Here is a 17,216-nt window from a genome sequence, read left to right as displayed (position 1 = left end):
ACCATATTAATACCATTAATAACTAACATTTTTATTCTTTAGGATGTTCTAATCACCTAATCAGCCTGATTACATTATCATCTAACTCCTCCAAAAGGTGTTTCAGCCTCTTTCCCTTTCTGCATATACACCACACACATATCAAAAACCCAGTGATTGAGACTAAGGTAAACATAACTATTCTTAGTCTCATGGATAATCCTGGGCAATGGTGGCATTGCAAAACAAACACGTCCTGTAAAAACCCTCCTCCTGGTGTGTTCTAATTCCTCCCAGACTAAGCCCCTTTCACCAATGTTCTTGATCCCATTCCCTCCGGAACCGTGCTCCCCACCCATTAATCGTACTCCCTGGGGCTATACCTTGGCTTTTCTAACCTAAAAAAAAAAAAAAAAAAAAAAAAAAATTTCCCCAATCCTTTTTGACCCTTGGACCACTGTCTGACTTCTTTTTCCTTTTACCTCTAAACTTCTTTAATTACCTGCCTCCTTTCCCCATTCAACTGATATTGCTAAGGAATTAGACACTTGTTAATTGCCAAATGTAGTTGCCTCCTTTTAGGCCTCTTCTTGAGTTTTCCCCACCACTCACTGATGATAACGTTTCTTTAAACTTTCCTCCCTCTAATTCTTTAATCTAACTTTCACCCTATTATCATCCCACCTTTCTGATAGTTTTTTTTCCAGTCTCCTCTAGCTCTGATGTTTGCCCCTGATGTATGTATTGCACCTGCTTACACGTTTATCCTTCTTTTCAGTCTATGCCTACATCATCCAATACAGTATCCATTAGTCAACACAGTTATTTAAACTTAATTAAAACTAAATAAAAATTCAATTCTTCAGGTGCACTTAGCCACATTTCAAGTGCCCAATAGCTCAACAACTTAAAAGTGGCTAACGGTCACTCTGAGCTACAGAATATTTCCATGAAAGTTCTATTGGACAGTGATGGTCTATAAACTCTCTTTTCATCCAATAAGTTGATATTTATGGAAGGCCTATTGTGCACCAGGCACTGTTCTGGACCTTAGAGATAGAGCACTGAACTAAACAAAGTCCTACTCTTCATGGAGCTGACATCTAATACAGGAGAGAGCAAATCCCATTTATTCCCAAATTGTCATATGCTGAGGACTCCAGACACCTCTCCTGGGCTCCAAACTGGAATTTCCAGCTTCTACTAGAATACTATAGAGTATTCTAATCTGTATCCTACACTGAACTCAGTATTTTCCTTTCCCTCTAAAATTTCCTTTTTCTGTATTCTTTTTTTTTTTCATTATTATTTATTTATTGAGAGAGAGAGAGAGAGAGAGAATCCCAAGCATGCTCCCCACTTGTCAGTGCAGAGCCCTATACAGGGCTTGCTCCCACAAAGAGATCATGACCTGAGCTGAAATCAAGAGTTTGAAGCTCAACCACTGAGCCATCCATGTGGCCCACCTTTTTCTGTATTCTTGACTTCTTAGTAACCCTGGACTTTTTCTCCACTGGCCTACCACATCCAGTCACCAAACCTTGTTGAATTTATCTGTGTTCAACCTATCTCCTTATCCTTGCTACCAGTGCCCTATCGATGTCTTGGCCAAAAGCCTTCAAATTACTTCTCTATCTCTGATCTTTCCTCATTTGCTTCATGCATATCCTAGTTCATCCTAGTCCATCTGCCATTAAAATTATACTTTTTTTTTAAAGTTTATTTATTTGGGGGGTGGGGGGGAGAGAGGGAGAAAGAGAAACCCAAGCAAGCTCCTGGGAGAGCCACATGCAGACCTCAAACTCACAAACTGTGAGCTCATGACCTAAGCTGTAATCAAGAGTCTGAAGCTTAAGAGACTGAGCCATCCAGGCACCCCTAAAATTATACTTGTAAAACACAAATCTGATCCTGTAATTTTTCTGCTCAAAAACCACCAGATGGAGGTGCCTGGGTGGCTCAGTCGGTTTAGCAACCTACTTCTGATTTTGGCTCAGGTCATGATCTCACCATTCATGATCTCCAGCCCTGCAGTGGGCTCTGCACTGACAGTTCAGAACCTGCTTGGGATTCTCTCTCTCTCTCTCTCTGTGCCCCTCTCCTGCTTGCTCTTTCTCTCAAAATAAATAAATAAACTTAAAAAAATATTACCAGATAAACACCTAAAATATAAAACAAATCCCTTAGCACAAATCCAAAGCACTACACAGTTTGGTTGCTACCTACTTTCTCCTAATCTACTCTTCTGCTTCATACTGTACTATCCAGCGACACCACATTACTAGGTCCCTTCAAAGAGCCATCTCTCCCAGGAATTATTTTCTATTTTCTTCACCTACATACACAAACACAAACACACACAACCTCTTCAGCCATGAAGGCGTGGTTCAAACGACACCAATCTCAAGTGTTTATCATCCCCCAATCAGTCTTAATTATTTACTCTACAGAACTGCTGTAGCAATTACACATAACGACTGCACATCACATTTTCAGAGTCTAGTGCCTGGGCTAACAGGATTAAACACTTCTCTGAACATTATATCTGTGTTACACAGAGAGACACATTTTTCGGTCATATTCGTGGAAACCTTTCCTTTCCTCGTAGGACTCCATTTCATACGCTGTGGGTATTCAATAAATACTCAACAGGCCTGCGCGGTATTTTCTCACATTCGGAGCAAGCGTATCTATGCTGCCTGAATGAAGGCTCTGCCTGGGAACAAGAAATTCTGGGTTCTTCTCCTTCTTAGGATTTTGCTCCCTTCATCCAAAGGACTACTGGCTGAACAGCAGTAGTGGCTCCAGTGTTCAGTTGGGCGGAAGACAGTTTACGGAGGTGAAAGGCTCGGGGGAGGAGGTATGTAATGAGGTGGAAAGAAACATTCCAATTGGAGAGAGAATGCAAAATTACCTCCCAATGAAGGGCCGACTTACCTAGAGAACCTCACCAACGCCTCACTCGCGCCGCTCCGTTTTCCCCCTCGCGTAGTGAACACGCTTCTAGCCCACGAATTACCTCTTCCGGGACTCCTTGATAAGTTCCGGATCAAGAACCGCGAAGACAACAGTCATTCTTCCTCTCGTCCCGCCCACAGGTCCCGAACCTAGACCCGAACTGAAATCCCGCGAAGATCTTCGGAGGTTGCAGAAAAGAAAAAGGAACTTTTGTCTCTTGGAGGCGGTCCCCGGAGGGATGGGGGGTGGGAAACGGACCGGAAGTGACGAGGGCGAGTTCCGGTTGGCCGGACCCCAGCGGCGGGTGTGAGAGTCGGTCAGGAGCCGCTTCCAGGATACTGAGATCCGGAGAAGCCGGGGTCAGAGCGGGTAGGTAAACGAGCGCGTGAAATTGGGGACGAAAGCCTGAGACTGTCATCAGGGCTTGGCTTCTTCCGGAGCTCTCCCATTTAGATCATATAGATGTGGGGCACCGTGATTTCGACTTCAAGCACTGTTTTAGGGCGCTGCTGACTCTGTCTCGGTCTGGCGGTAGCCAGGTTATCTGGGACATCTCACGGTTCACCCCGGTACAGTGAACCCATACACTGGATTTCCTATCATTCGCTCTCATCGTCGCGGACTTGGAAGCTCTTCTAAGCTTCTGTAGAGTACCCATCTCTTCTTCCTTCCCCGGTATCTAGAACCTCAGAGTAAGTGGAGAAGATTCTCCCTGCTGATGACCAAGCTGTTTCTCAGGACCTTTCAGTTTGGTTCTTGCCCTCCCCAGCCACTAATACATGATACTAAATGCATTCGCTTCTAAACAAAATTCAGGCGTGTAAGTGCCATCTAAAGCGTTGGTGGCCAAGGGAATGGGGCCTTAGCTCCGTTGATCTTTTGCAAAAACCCTTCACGTATATCTTACTACTTTATGAGGGGCAGGATTTTCTACCTCTTACAAATTTCTGACACTCTCCTGGCCCCTGTTCTATTACAGCGGAGGTACTTGCAGTAAAACCTGGGGATCGGCTTAATCTCTAAAATTCCAAGAAGCCTTATGTGGCCCTGTGTCACACTAAGATTACTTAATGACCTCCAGTAGGTTTAAAGTATTATCTTTGTTTTTATGCAGATCATGCAAAAATCTCATATAGGCTCTGACACAGTTTACCTATCACGGCAAGACACCTCCTTTTCTTAACTTCAGTGTCTTTCAATTCTCCTTTGGGGCTGTTGTCAGAAATTTTGTAGAGACTGCACTGACTGATCTTCTGGAGAAGTTTGTACAAGGATTTCTATGATGTAATGATAGAGAATTTAATGTTCTGACCGCTACTGCCTATTAATTGTATTATCATGAGCTGTGATTTTTGTTGTGTATTCTTAACATAAATGATAATGGTAAGAAATTATTTACCGGGAACATTTTATGCGTTCTAGATTATGTTTTTATTGATCTTTGGAAGAGGGATGGTAGTACCTAGACAAATACGGCCAATTTGTGTGGGTATGAAATGATTCTGTAGTAGAAATCTTTTATATTTTACTTCTTTGCCTATATTATTTTAAAACACTAAAGCTTTTTTCTTCCCTTTGAGAGATATATCTTACTTGATTAGTACAGTTCAATTTCTGTGACTCACATTCCAGAATAAAGGTTGGTAGGTTACCTAACTTTCTGAGCTGGTCTGGATTGTGTTGATAAAAGTACTGCTCACTTTATTTCATAGGATTTTCACAATGGTTAAGTGAGATAGTAAATGGGAAATCGCTATGTAAATTAAAATATGGTGATCGTGTCCGTTTACTCTGAAAGCTGGAAATATATCACTGCAGAATACTGTTGCTTTGTATCATTTCACAGTTTGATGTTTTATATTAAGTGTTACTTATCTGAAAATATTATCACACACTTCTGAGATGATCTTTGCCCTAGTTTTGGACCCAATAAAAGCTACCTACGAATAGTTTCATACTGTAACCCATTGCATTAGTCATCGTGGTTAATAAGTAGGTGACTAGAAAATGAGTATAGTTTTGCATTTGGTAGTTTAAATCTGATCTCTCTTGGTCATCATGTATTGTCACTTAAGAATTTCCAAGTGCAAGGGTTTGCCTGGGTGGCTCAGTCGGTTAAATGTCTGACTTAATTTCAGCTCAGGTCATGATCTCACAGTTTGAGTTCGAGCCCTAGGTCAGGCTCAGTGCTGCTGGTGTGGAGCCTGCTTGGGATTTTCTCTCTCTCTCATCTCTCTCTCTCTCTCTGTCTCTGTCTCTCTGCCACTCCCTCCCATGGGTGGTCTCTCTCAAAATAAATAAATAGACATAAAAAATTTTTTTCCAAGTGCAGGGCACCTAGATAGCTCAGTTGGTTGAGCATTTGACTCTTGCTTTTGGCTTGGGTCATGATCTCACCATTGGGCTCTGTGATGGATTTGGAGCCTGCCTAAGATTCTCTCTCTTTCTGGGGCGCCTGGGTGGCTCAGTTGGTTGGACATCCGACTTCGGCCCAGGTCATGATCTCACGGTTTGTGAGTTCGAGCCCCTCATTGGGTTCTGTGCTGACAGCTCGGAGCCTGGAGCCTGCTTTGGATTCTGCATCTCCCCTCCCTCTGCCCTTCCCCTGCTCATGCTCAGTCTCTCTCTATCTCTCAATAATGAATGAATAAACGTTAAAAAAAATTAAAGAAAAAAAAAAGATTCTCTCTTTCAGGGTGCCTGGGTGGCTCAGTTGGTTGAGTGTCTGACTTTGGTTCAGGTCATGATCTCACGGTTCTTGGGTTCCAGCCCCTCATCAGGCTGTATGCTGACAGCTCAGAGCTCAGGGTTTGCAGAGCCTGGAGCCTGCTTCAGATTCTGTGTCTCCTTCTCTCCCTGCCCCTCCCCTGTTAGCTCTGTGTCTCCCCCAAAAAATAAAATAAAATGTTTAAGAAAAAAAGAGAGAGAGAGATTCTCTCCTCAAAAAAAAAAAAAAAGAAAAAGAATTTCCAAATGCAGAGGAAGTTGAAGTTTTTGGTGCTTACATATAGTTAACTAAAGGTTAGAAATAACATTACTTACTTCTATTAAGTAAAAAACGTTATCATTTCACCAAAGCCTACTGAAAGCAATATGTAGAATTAGAAGCAATCTCTATGAACATATAGTTATATTCTTCCCATTTAACAGAGGAGAAAATTGAGCCCCACAAACAATCAGTAATTGGCTTGCCTGAGGTCATATGGTTTAGGTAGTGCCACACCCTGAACTGGAAATGAAATTACAAGTCTTTTCTCTGTTCTTCTAAGGTTGTTTCCAGGCATCTTTTTATGGTTTGGTATTATTTTCCAGTTTGCATGAAAATAGTTTCTTCTATGTATTAAAGGGATCTATATGTGTGTATACATTTTTCCCTTTTTAGCTGATTTATTCTTGTTTTAATTTTTTTAACGTTTTTATTCATTTTTGAGAGAGAGAGACAGAGCGCAAGCAGGGGAGGGGCAGAGAGAGACACACAGCATCCGAGGTAGGTTCCAGGCTCTGAGCTGTCAGCGCAGAGCCCTATGTGGGGCTCAAACTTATGAACCACACGATCATGACCTGAGCCCAAGTTGGGTGCTTAAACCAACTGAGCCACCAAAGCACCCCTTAGCTGATTTATTCTTATAAATTCTAGGAAAACAAAAACACTGTGCTTGCCAAGATTTGCAGTGAATGGAATAAAGAAAGAAAGAAAATTAGTTCTGTTCTTCAGAACAGTTTTTCTGAGTTCATGCTGCATTACTATCAGATATCAAGGTGTCTTCTTTCTGACAAGTGGAAAAGACAGAGTATCTTTGTAACATGTTTCTCTACTGAGTAAATGTTGTTGGTAATAAGGAAGAAGCTGTTTTAATTTCTTTGTTCCTGTTAAAAAATCTCCCCAAACTATTTGTGATTTTAATATTCTGTTATATTAATTATCTGTTAATTTATTGAGCCATTTCTCTATTTTATTCTGGGTAAATAGCCAGTGTAGAATAGTTCATTTTTTTTCTTATTGAGAACTGTTTCGTTTCCACTGATTTCATAAAACCTGTTTAGTCTCTCGCCATTTTTGGAGATTATACGGCCAAATACTTAATAATCACTGTTTTTTTGCCCAGTGCTTTTTGTTGGCGTTTCTCTCTCTCTTTGGTACAGACATAAACTCCAGATTAGAGAATCTTTACTAAACCTCAGAAACAAGCTTAATGAATTAAGTGATAATGAGTTTGTTGTTGTATTAGTTAATAATCTGCTTTCACAGACTTGCAAGTATTTTGAGGGGTAAACTATTAGAGTTTATTGCTTCAAGAAACTCTAGGAAAGCAACTGTGTTTAGGGTTTGCCGAACTGATATTATATATTATGTAAACCCTTCGGTAAAGCTCATTTAAAAATATTATCCTCCTTGAAGGTTTTGGAAATTTGAACAGGAGACACTTTTCTGTGTCAGATAAAAGACTAAGGCATTTAAAGCTTAAGGCATTTTTAAATTAAGCAAGGGTGACCCATTGAGTAATCCTGTCCCAGCTAGTCTAACTGAAATTGCTAAAGAGTTTGTTGGTATTCAGAGATACATTATCTTTTCAGTATTTCATTATGATGTTTTCTCTTGTTCTTGAAGTTCTTTAATAATAACCTTGGTCTTGGGGCGCCTGGGTGGCTCAGTTGGGTAAGTGCCGGACTTTGGCTCAGGTCATGATCTCATGATTCGCGGTTTGATCCCTGCATCGGGCTCTGTGCTGGCAGCTCAGAGCCTGGAGCCTGCTTCAGATTCTGTGTCTCCCTCTCCCTCTGCCCCTCCCCGGCTTGCACTGTGTCTCTCTCACTCTCTCTCTCTCGAAAATAAACAAAACATTTTTAAAAATTAAAATAATAACCTTGGTCTTTATAATTTTCTTTTAGAAGTACTAGGTAGATAGTGTTAAGAGCCAGGGCAATGAAGCTAGATTGCATTCTTTCAAATTCCAGCTTTTACTACTATGCAACCCTTGGGCTAGTTACTTAACCTCTTCCTCCTAGGCTATGAAGTCGGTACCTGTTAAGGTTAAATGAATAGATTTAAGTAAAGTGTTTGGAATGGCATATAGTTAATCATGATTGTTATTGTTATCATCAGGTAGCCTACTGAGCAAGTTGCTAAGAGAAAACTCTTTCCCAACCTTCTTTGAACACATGTCTTTGTTGCTGCTTACTTGTCATTGTTTGCTCAGTATTAATGAAGGTTCAGTAAATAAATATATATATATATTTCATTTTGTGAATATTTTACATGTGTGAGATTCTTAACCAAATGAGGTATTCTTATAGGCTATTCTCTCAGTTTTTTTGTGTGTTATTGTTATTAGTTTACATTATCTGTGCAAACCATAACAGAATTTGAGAATTGCTATTTGGGAATTTAATGTGCATTGTTATCTTCTACCACTTACTTTCTTTGCATGGGAAGATTATTCTGCAATGACATCTATTGCTGTATCTGTTCATTCATCCAATCAGGGAACAAAAATCTAAAAATCTTGTGTTAGTTCCTTTACCAGGTTTTGGAGAAAACAGTGGGAAGCAAGGACAAATGTATTTTAGTTGGGACCCTGATAGAGAAAGGAGTAAACACAGAAATGAAAGAATAAACAGTGTAGTAAATATTATGAAGGAAACAAAGGTATGAGAGTTAATGTGGATGTGTGCCCATTTGAGATTCTAGCACAGTATACATGGAATAGAGCAACATGAAATGAGGTAGGGAACATACTCATGGTCCAGATTATATAGAGCTTTGTAGGCCATGGAAATGAATTTGGATTTGATTTTGAGCGTAATAGGAAGTCCTACAATTTCAAGGAGGGGAGTAGTATGATTTATAAGGACTCCACTCTCGTTCACATGTGAAGGATGAATTGAAGGGGACAAGAATAAAAATGGAAAGAGAAGTTAGGAGTCCATGGCAGTAGTCTAAATGAGAGATGAAAATGGCCTGGACCACAGTGGTGGCAAACAAGTGGAGAGCCGTGGGTGGATACTAAATATATTTGGAATAGGACTGGGTCCTGGATTAGATGTGAAGAGTAAGGAAATGAGAAGAGTCAAGGATGACTGTGCTTCTGGATTTAGTAACTAGGTGGAGGGTTGTGCCAAGTACTGGGAGAGGGAAGGTTTGGGAAGGACCAGGTTTATGACAAGAAGGGCGATGGGAAGGACATGTTAAATTTGAGATGCTTAGCAATCATCCAAATGTGGTATTAGGGACACAGATCTAGAGAGCAGGACCAGAAATGCAAATTCAGGTTAGTATTTTAGGGGCGCCTGGGTGGCTACATTGGTTAAGTGTCCGACTTCAGCTCAGGTCATGATCTCGCGCTTCCTGAGTTCGAGCCCCGCATCAGGGTCTGTGCTGACAGCTTAGAGCCTGGAGACTGCTTCAGATCTATGTCACCCTCTCTCTCTGCCTGCACTCCACTCACACTCTGACTCTCTCTCTCAAAAATAAACATTAAAAAAATTAAAACAAATTCAGGCTAGTATTTTAAACTACAGGACCAAATAAATCACTTGGGGTGACAGGGAAGAGGAGAGGGCCCAGGTCAGGTAAAAGAGAGCTGGCAAAGGAGGCCAAGGAGTGTTTGAAGAAAAAACAAATACACAAAAGTAATAAATTATAATTATGCTCTAGCCAAACCACCCAGTATTCTCTATATATTCCTCCTGCACAAGTTACTTGGCTTCCAATTTGATGTTAGGTTTTCTTTTTTTTTTTTTTTAATGTTTTTATTTTTTAGAGAGTGTGAGTGGGGGAAGGGCAGACACACACACACACACACACACACACACACACACACACACACACAAAATCTGAAGCAGGCTCCAGGCTCCCAGCTGCCAGCACAGAGCCCTATTCTACAGAGCTCTATTGGATGCTTAACCCAACTGAGCCACGCAGGAGCCCCGTGTTAGGTTAACCTATCTTCATGACTTCAGGCTTCTCAAACACACAGGCAACACTCAAAACCTACTAGTGCTTCCATGGGTCATATCAAAAAGTGGAACTAAAGTATATTGAAGTTGTTCAAATGCAAGCTACAGGATTCCTCACAAATTACTGTTATCAAGGTAGAAAAGACAAAACAGAGTTTATATCATAGATTATCAAAATATTACACAGTTTGTCTTAACAGAGCAGCTTTCCCAAGCTGCTGCATACTGATCCTAAAATTACTAGCAAGAAAAAAAACAGTATCATAAGGTTTATGTTTACATCAACTCCATGTCATAATTATTCTCCATGCTGGTATCCTCAGAAGGATTTCTATGATACAGGCGATAGTGACATATACATCTAAATCTTTCCACTCTTGATTCATCCGTGGAATGCTGGTTGAAGTAGTGATGGTTTTTAATAAACCACATCAGCCTTTCCGTTCTTTCTTTCCGAGCAGTTAACAAAGTCCTTATTCCACCCCTCCTCCTGTTGCTGAGTATTTGGTCCACAAGCTCCTGTGGTTTCTTCTCGCTGTCCTGCTGTTGGGGTGGATATTCCAGTAGAGGGGAAGGGAATTTGATACTAGGGTCGAGAGTCAATTTACTAAGGTTCTTTATTAATACCTCAGAGATAGTTTGAGAGGCAGCTGAGCTTTCCTGGGAATTCTCTTCACTGGCCATCTGAGAAGGTTCTGGGCTACAACATGGGTAAAGCTTTGTTGGCGAATGCATTGAAAGCCTAGTTGCAGATTAATCTTCTTCTAGATCTTTGGATTCCAGTGGAAAATGATTCTCAAGACTCACCTTGCTGCAAAGTAGCCTGGAAAGAACGATACAGCCCAGAAAAAGTGAGAAGAACCAAAACTCCAACAAACCGTAGCAAAGAAAGAACAAATGTTTATTTATTTTTGAGAGTGAGCAAGAGACAGAGCACTAGAGGAGGAGGGGCAGACAGAGAAGGAGACCTAGAATCCAGGGCAGGCCCCAGGCTCTGAGCTGTCAGTGCAAGAGCCTCGTGCGGGGCTTAAACTCAAACTGCAAGATCATGACCTGAACTGAGATTGGACACTTAACCAACTGAGCCACCCAGGCGTCCCTAAAGTCCAATAAAGTTGAAATTGTTGATCTGACTAGCCACTTCCTTATTGTTGAGTCTGATTCCTTCCAGAAACCTTCAAGTCTCCATATTGCAAAAAGCATTTAATCAAGAGAATATACAAGGTTCTCCTGCCTCTTATAAGTTTTTAAGATCCACTTACAGGAGATATTAGTACTGCTTCTATGGAGCAGAAGAATTTTCTTTAATTTCTTATTAAATAATCATAAGGATATCTCTAGGATCTCTATATCTGCAAAAATCTAATTTAGAAATTCAGATATTTGAGTTTATTAGTACCTTAGTAACTGTTGTCAAGTGTACCTCAAAGTATGCCTAGCTGATAGTATGTACTCAGTAAATATTTATTAAATGAGTAAATTTCATTGTATAATTTTATGCCAATTTATTTGTTTGTTCTTTTGACAATGGACAGTTGAGTTGTTATGACTTTTGCTATTAAGACCAGTGTAGCTAAAAATATTATTGTACCTATCAGCTCTTCACGTGAAGGAGGTTCTTTTGGCTATATGTCTAGGCATAGAATTGCTAGCAAGGATATGCCAGTATTCACCTTTTTACAAGGTGTTTTCCAAGTTCTGGTATTGTCATCTGCTTATTTTTTGCTGAAAGAATCCATGCAGAGAATGGTGTGGTGGATTATAAAATTTAGTGTTGACTTGCAAAATGGTCACAAATTCTTCTCATCCTTTGTAGTGTGATTTTACTGTTACTGTACTCCTTGACACTGTACTTTGCCACATGACTTGCTTTGACCAAAGGAACATTAGCAAGTGTGATACAAGCAGAGACTTGAAAAACTTGCACATTGGGCTATCTTCTCCTACGGCTCTTTAGAACTCTGAGCCCACCATGTGGAAAAAAAAAAAAAAAAAAAAAAAAAAAGCCAGACTAACCTTCTGGGGCATAGGAGACCTAACATGAGGCATCCCAACTGAGACCTGCCTAGCTCAAGAGCCAAGCTAGTCCAGACCAGAATTGTCTAGCCTAACTCACAGAATCATGAGAAATATTGAATGATTTTTTTGAAGTCACTAAATTTTGGAATTATATTACTACATAGTAAAATAGACTGGATAAAAATGGTATCTTGTGATCTTGATTCATATTTTTTGATTGTCAGCGAGATCAAATAGATATCTTCATTATTGGCCATGAAATACCTGTTTATGTCTTTTGCCTATTTTAGTTTTATAGAGTTATCTTTTTCTTCATATTTAAATTATTTATATAACTCTTCTGTTTCTTGGTTTGTTTCTCTTTTTCCATACATATACAAAACACCTTCATTTTTTGTTACTATAACATGTGTGTATGTATGTATATATGTACAGAGAGAGAGTCTGAACACAAGAATTTTGTCAGATACATGTATATTGCAACTATTTTCTCTCATTCTGTGGTTTACCTTTTTGGTTTTCTTTTATTTATTTATTTATTTACTTACTTACTTACTTACCTTTTTGGTTTTCCTAACAAGTTTTTAAACTTGATAAAGTACAGTTTATCAATTTTCTTTTATGGTTCTTGTTTTTTAAGCCTAAGAAATAGTTGTCCACTCCAAGATTGCAAAGATTTTCTCCTTGTTTTTTCCTAGAAGGTTTATAGTATTAGTTCTTACATTTAGATCTATGATCCATTTCAAATCAGTTATTGCATTTGAAAAATAAAGGTTGATGTTCACTCTTTCATAAGAATATTCAGTTATTTTAGTACCATTTGTTGAAGAGATGTTCCTTTCACCATTGAATTGCCTTGTACCTTTGTTGAAAATTAATTGACCCAATATATGTGGGTCTAATTCTGTATTCTCTATTCTGTTTCACTGATCTATGTCTGTCCTTTTGCCAAAACCACACTGTCATTACTGTAACTTTATAATGAATCTTGAAATCAGTTAGTGCAAGTCTTACAACTCTGGTATTGATCCAAATTGTTTTAGCTATTCTAAGTTTTTTGCATTTCCATATAAATTTGAATCCACTTGTCACTTTTGAGTTTTTAAAAAACCTGCTTGCGTTTTGATTTAGATTGCATTAAACCTATACATCAGTTTGAGGGAAATTGTCATAATAACAATATTGAGTCTTTCAAATGATCAACATGGTATATTTCCCTGTGTATTTAGGCCCTCTGTAATTTCTTTTCTTACTGTTTTAGAATAGGTCTTGCATGTATGTTATTAAACTTACCTCTTTGGGGCGCCTGGGTGGCGCAGTCGGTTAAGCGTCCGACTTCAGCCAGGTCACGATCTCGCGGTCCGTGAGTTCGAGCCCCGCGTCGGGCTCTGGGCTGATGGCTCAGAGCCTGGAGTCTGTTTCCGATTCTGAGTCTCCCTCTCTCTCTCTCTGCCCCTCTCCCGTTCATGCTCTGTCTCTCTCTGTCCCAAAAATAAATAAACGTTGAAAAAAAAAAAAACTTAAAAAAAAAAATAAACTTACCTCTTTTTTTTTTTAAAGTGTCCAAAATGGTTTTATTTTTTTTCCCTCTATTTTTTTAAAAATATAGTTTATTGTCAAATTGGCTAACATACAGTACGTAAAATGTGCTCTTGGTTTTTGGGGTAGATTCCTGTGGTTCATTGCTTACATACAACACCCAGACCTCATCCCAACATAAACTTACCTCTTAAATATTTTATGTTTCAGATGCTATTGTAAATGAAATTTTTAAAAAAAGGTTTTTTTAGTGTTTATTTTTGAGAGAGAGTGTGAGTGGGGGGAGGGGCACAGAGAGAGAGGGAGACACAGAATCTGAAGCAGGCTCCAGGCTCTGAGCTGTCAGCACAAAGCAGGGCTTTGATGAATTTGATGCAGGGCTCAAACTCACAGACTGACAGATCATGACCTAAGCCGAAGTCAGACGCTTAACCAACTGAGCCACCCAGGTGCTCTGTAAAATTTTTAAATTTAAATTTCTAATTGTTTATTTCAGGTATATAATAGAGAGTTGGTTTTTTACACCTGTGACCTTACCAAATTCATTTTTTAGTTCCAGTAGTTCTGAGCATTTTTCAGTTTTCTCTTATTTTGACCCATGAGTTATTTAAAACTGTGCATTAGCTTCTGAGTGTGTATATATTTTATATTTTTGTTACTAAAGTTTGACACAATTTCTGAATTATCAGAGAATGTGGTCTCTGATGCCCATTCTTTGGAGTATGTTGAGACTGGTCTCTTGACTTAATCAAGGTTAAGTGGCTTTAAAAATTCATATTCTCTGACATTAGATGCTGAATCTTATATATATCCATTCCTACCCTTTATTATTGTATTTAACATTTCTTTCTCCATAATTCTACTGACTGCTGCCTTTTTTTTCAATGTTTATTTTTGAGAGAGAGTGCACAAGTTGGGGATGGGCAGAGCAAGAGAGGGAGACAGAATGCAAAGACTCCAGGCTCCGAGCTGTCATTGCAGAACCTGACCTCACGAACTGTGAAATCATGACCTGAACCAAAGTTGGATGCTTAACTGACTGAGCCACCCAGGTGCCCCGCAACATTTTATTTCTTAATTGTATTGTTCAAATCTTTTATCTTCACTGAATATTTTTCTTTGCTTGAAATGTCAAGGGGCGCCTGGGTGGCGCAGTCGGTTAAGCGTCCGACTTCAGCCAGGTCACGATCTCGCGGTCCGTGAGTTCGAGCCCCGCGTCGGGCTCTGGGCTGATGGCTCAGAGCCTGGAGCCTGTTTCTGATTCTGTGTCTCCCTCTCTCTCTGCCCCTCCCCCGTTCATGCGCTGTCTCTCTCTGTCCCAAAAAAATAAATAAACGTTAAAAAAAAAAAAAAAAAGAAATGTCAGTAACAGTTCTTTTTAAATCTACCAATACAGTGTTGGATTTATCCATTTCTCCATGTATTTTTATGTTATAAATTTTTTTAAGTTTATTTATTACTGAGCAAGAAAGGGAGAGAGAGAATTTCAGGCAGACTCTACTGTTAGCGTGGAACCTGATACAGGGCTGGTCCAGTGCTTAACCAACTGAGCCACTCATGTGCTCCTGTTATAAATTTTGCTGCTATATTGTATTAGGGCTTTCAAATTTAGAATTATTATATTTTCCTGGTGAATTGAAACTTTTATTATTATGTTCTGTGTCCCTAATAATTACTTTTGTCTTTCGTCTTATTTTCAGCCTTTCTGTGTCCTTATAAAAGAGCATGGATTTTTTAAAAATACAGTTTGCAATCTTTTTAAAGCGATTTGATAGTTTTTTAAACGATTGAGAACCCTTTAAAAAAAAAAGTGTTTTTGAGAGAGAGTTCACACATGCACACACAGACAGGGGAGGGGTGGAGAGAGAATACCAAGCAGGCTCTACACTGTCAGTGCAGAGCCCCACACAGGGCTTGAACTCATAAACCATGAGATCATGACCTGAGCTGAAATGAAGAGTCAGCCACTTAACCAACTGAGCCACCCAGGCACCCCTAAAATGATAAGTTTAATCTGTTTATGTTTATTTTGATTATTGACATATTTGGACTATTCGGACTTCTTTCTATCAAGCACTATTTTGAAGCTCCCAAACTTTAGAACACATTAGATCTCATCTTTCTCTTCCATATTTATATATCATTATCCAAATGTAATTTCTTTTTAAAATTATTGTCACAGACACTATTATTATTTTATACAATACTTGGTTAAACACCCTTATTTATTGCCTACCATTAATGTCTTTATTTTATTGGGCACACAATTCTAGACTAGCTATTTTATCTCAAAACTCTGATATTATTCCATTATTTTATGGCTTTTATTGTTGCTGTTGAGAGTTCTGCTTCCATTCTAACTGTTCTTCCATTTCTTAGCAATTTGTCCTTTTTGACTTTTTTCAAGATCAAGACTTACTTTAGTGTTCTGCAATTTGACTGCAGTGTTTCTGGTTAAGACTTATTTTTATTCTACTTGGGATATATTGTACTTCCTAGATTGATGGGCTCAGTTTTGGAAATTTTAGGTCTTTATTTTTTGAATTTACATTTCTCCTATTTTTTATATTCTTCTGGGTTTGCAATTAAACAAATGATAGACCTTCTCATTCTGTCTTCTGTGTCTCTTATTTGCTTATATTTTCCATCTTTGCTGCATTCTTAATAAATTCCCTGGATAGCTCATCCAATTAATCTGTGTTTGACCCGTGCATTTTATCCATTGGCTTTTAATTTCAGCAGTTATTACTTTTAGAATTTCCATTTGCTTTTCTTTCCTTCAAATCTATTTAGTTGGGGTAGTTTGTATTGTGTGCTCATTTTTGTAATTGCATCCTTTGTTCAGTAAACACTTTATACATAACTATTCTATAATATATGTACTCTGCACCTGAATCTCTAATATCTGTTGTTCTTGTTCTGAAGGGGTAGTGGATTGGTAGAGCAGTTGGAGGTGTTTGTATTGATAATGGCTTGTTTTCTGGTACTTCTGTGAGTTTATTGATTGATCTTACTCTGTTGGAGTCCAGCAAACCTAATTTACAAAGAGGGTTTACTTCTGCCTCTGCTTAAAGCTAGAAAGGCACCTCTGATTTGGGACTACATCAGTAGTGCTTGGGGTTGTAGCAGAAGAAATATTCTCTATCCTCTTTGAGTCTCTTGCTGGGCCTAGGGATTAAACTGATATAAAATAAATTCGTAGGGGCGCCTGGATGGCTCAGTCGGTCATGATCTCACGGTTCATGGGTTTGAGCCCCACATTGCGCCCTCTGCTGTCAGCACAGAGCCCGCTTCCAATTCTCTGTCTCCCTCTCTGTTTGCCCCTCCCCTGTTCATTCTCTCTCTCTCAAAAATAAATAAATATTAAAAAAAAAAAGACAGTAGAGAAAATCATACAAACTTTACTAATTTTTTAACATGTAAATGGGAACCTTCACAAGAGAATGAAGACCCAAAGAAGTGACCAGAGCAGGAAACTTTTATACCTTTTAGATCAAGAAACAATAAATTTGTGAAGAATTGACAACACAAAGAAGTTTGTTCTAGAAGTAGTAAATGGTGAATAAATAACTAGAAATATAAGGGTTAATTTAATACAGCTTGTTTGTACAGATTTGTCAGCCCCAAGTTTCCCATCTCTGTGTTAAGAATGTCTTCCTTCCTCCTGGTATGGGGGGGGGGGGGGGGGTGCCTTTTCGTGGGGTTTTTATTTGGGCCCGTCAGGAAGAAAAAGGAAAGTCAAAGTGTCCTTCTTGTACCTGCCA

The 17,216-nt window shown here is 39.1% G+C and overlaps 3 protein-coding genes across 6 annotated transcripts in view; 1 reads left to right on the top strand and 2 right to left on the bottom strand.

Annotated features, from left to right (window-relative positions):
* The window catches only part of PTRH2 (peptidyl-tRNA hydrolase 2), a 57,809-nt gene that overhangs the window by 3,402 nt on the left and 37,191 nt on the right, over positions 1 to 17,216 (bottom strand). The window contains exon 2 of one of the 2 annotated variants that reach the window (XM_040496961.1): positions 2,917 to 3,115. The exons of the other annotated variant lie outside the window; for it this stretch is intronic. The gene's annotated coding sequence lies outside the window, so the exon portion shown is untranslated. The remainder of the gene's footprint in view (positions 1 to 2,916; positions 3,116 to 17,216) is intronic. 2 annotated transcript variants of the gene reach the window in all.
* The window catches only part of VMP1 (vacuole membrane protein 1), a 128,730-nt gene continuing 114,695 nt past the window's right edge, over positions 3,182 to 17,216 (top strand). For 2 of the 3 annotated variants that reach the window (XM_040496960.1, XM_040496958.1), the window contains exon 1: positions 3,182 to 3,306. The gene's annotated coding sequence lies outside the window, so the exon portion shown is untranslated. Of the gene's footprint in view, positions 3,311 to 17,216 lie in introns of all 3 variants that reach the window. The other variant, XM_040496959.1, reaches the window with a different exon arrangement.
* Positions 10,171 to 10,629, bottom strand: LOC121044696 (developmental pluripotency-associated protein 3-like). Its single transcript, XM_040496963.1, has one exon. It carries the CDS (start codon positions 10,627 to 10,629, stop codon positions 10,171 to 10,173), a length of 459 nt encoding a protein of 152 aa, XP_040352897.1.

The sequence above is a fragment of the Herpailurus yagouaroundi genome, unplaced genomic scaffold (genome assembly GCF_014898765.1).
Source record: "Herpailurus yagouaroundi ecotype Mexico unplaced genomic scaffold, PumYag 189, whole genome shotgun sequence".
NCBI classification, from domain to species: domain Eukaryota; kingdom Metazoa; phylum Chordata; class Mammalia; order Carnivora; family Felidae; genus Herpailurus; species Herpailurus yagouaroundi.
The sequence above is the reverse complement of the archived record's forward strand: the minus strand, read 5'-3'. Positions and strand labels throughout refer to the sequence as shown.

Excerpts from the sequence above, each read along its gene's own strand:
- LOC121044696 (XM_040496963.1), bottom strand. The coding sequence starts at position 10,629 with ATGCATTCGCCAACAAAGCTTTACCCATGTTGTAGCCCAGAACCTTCT.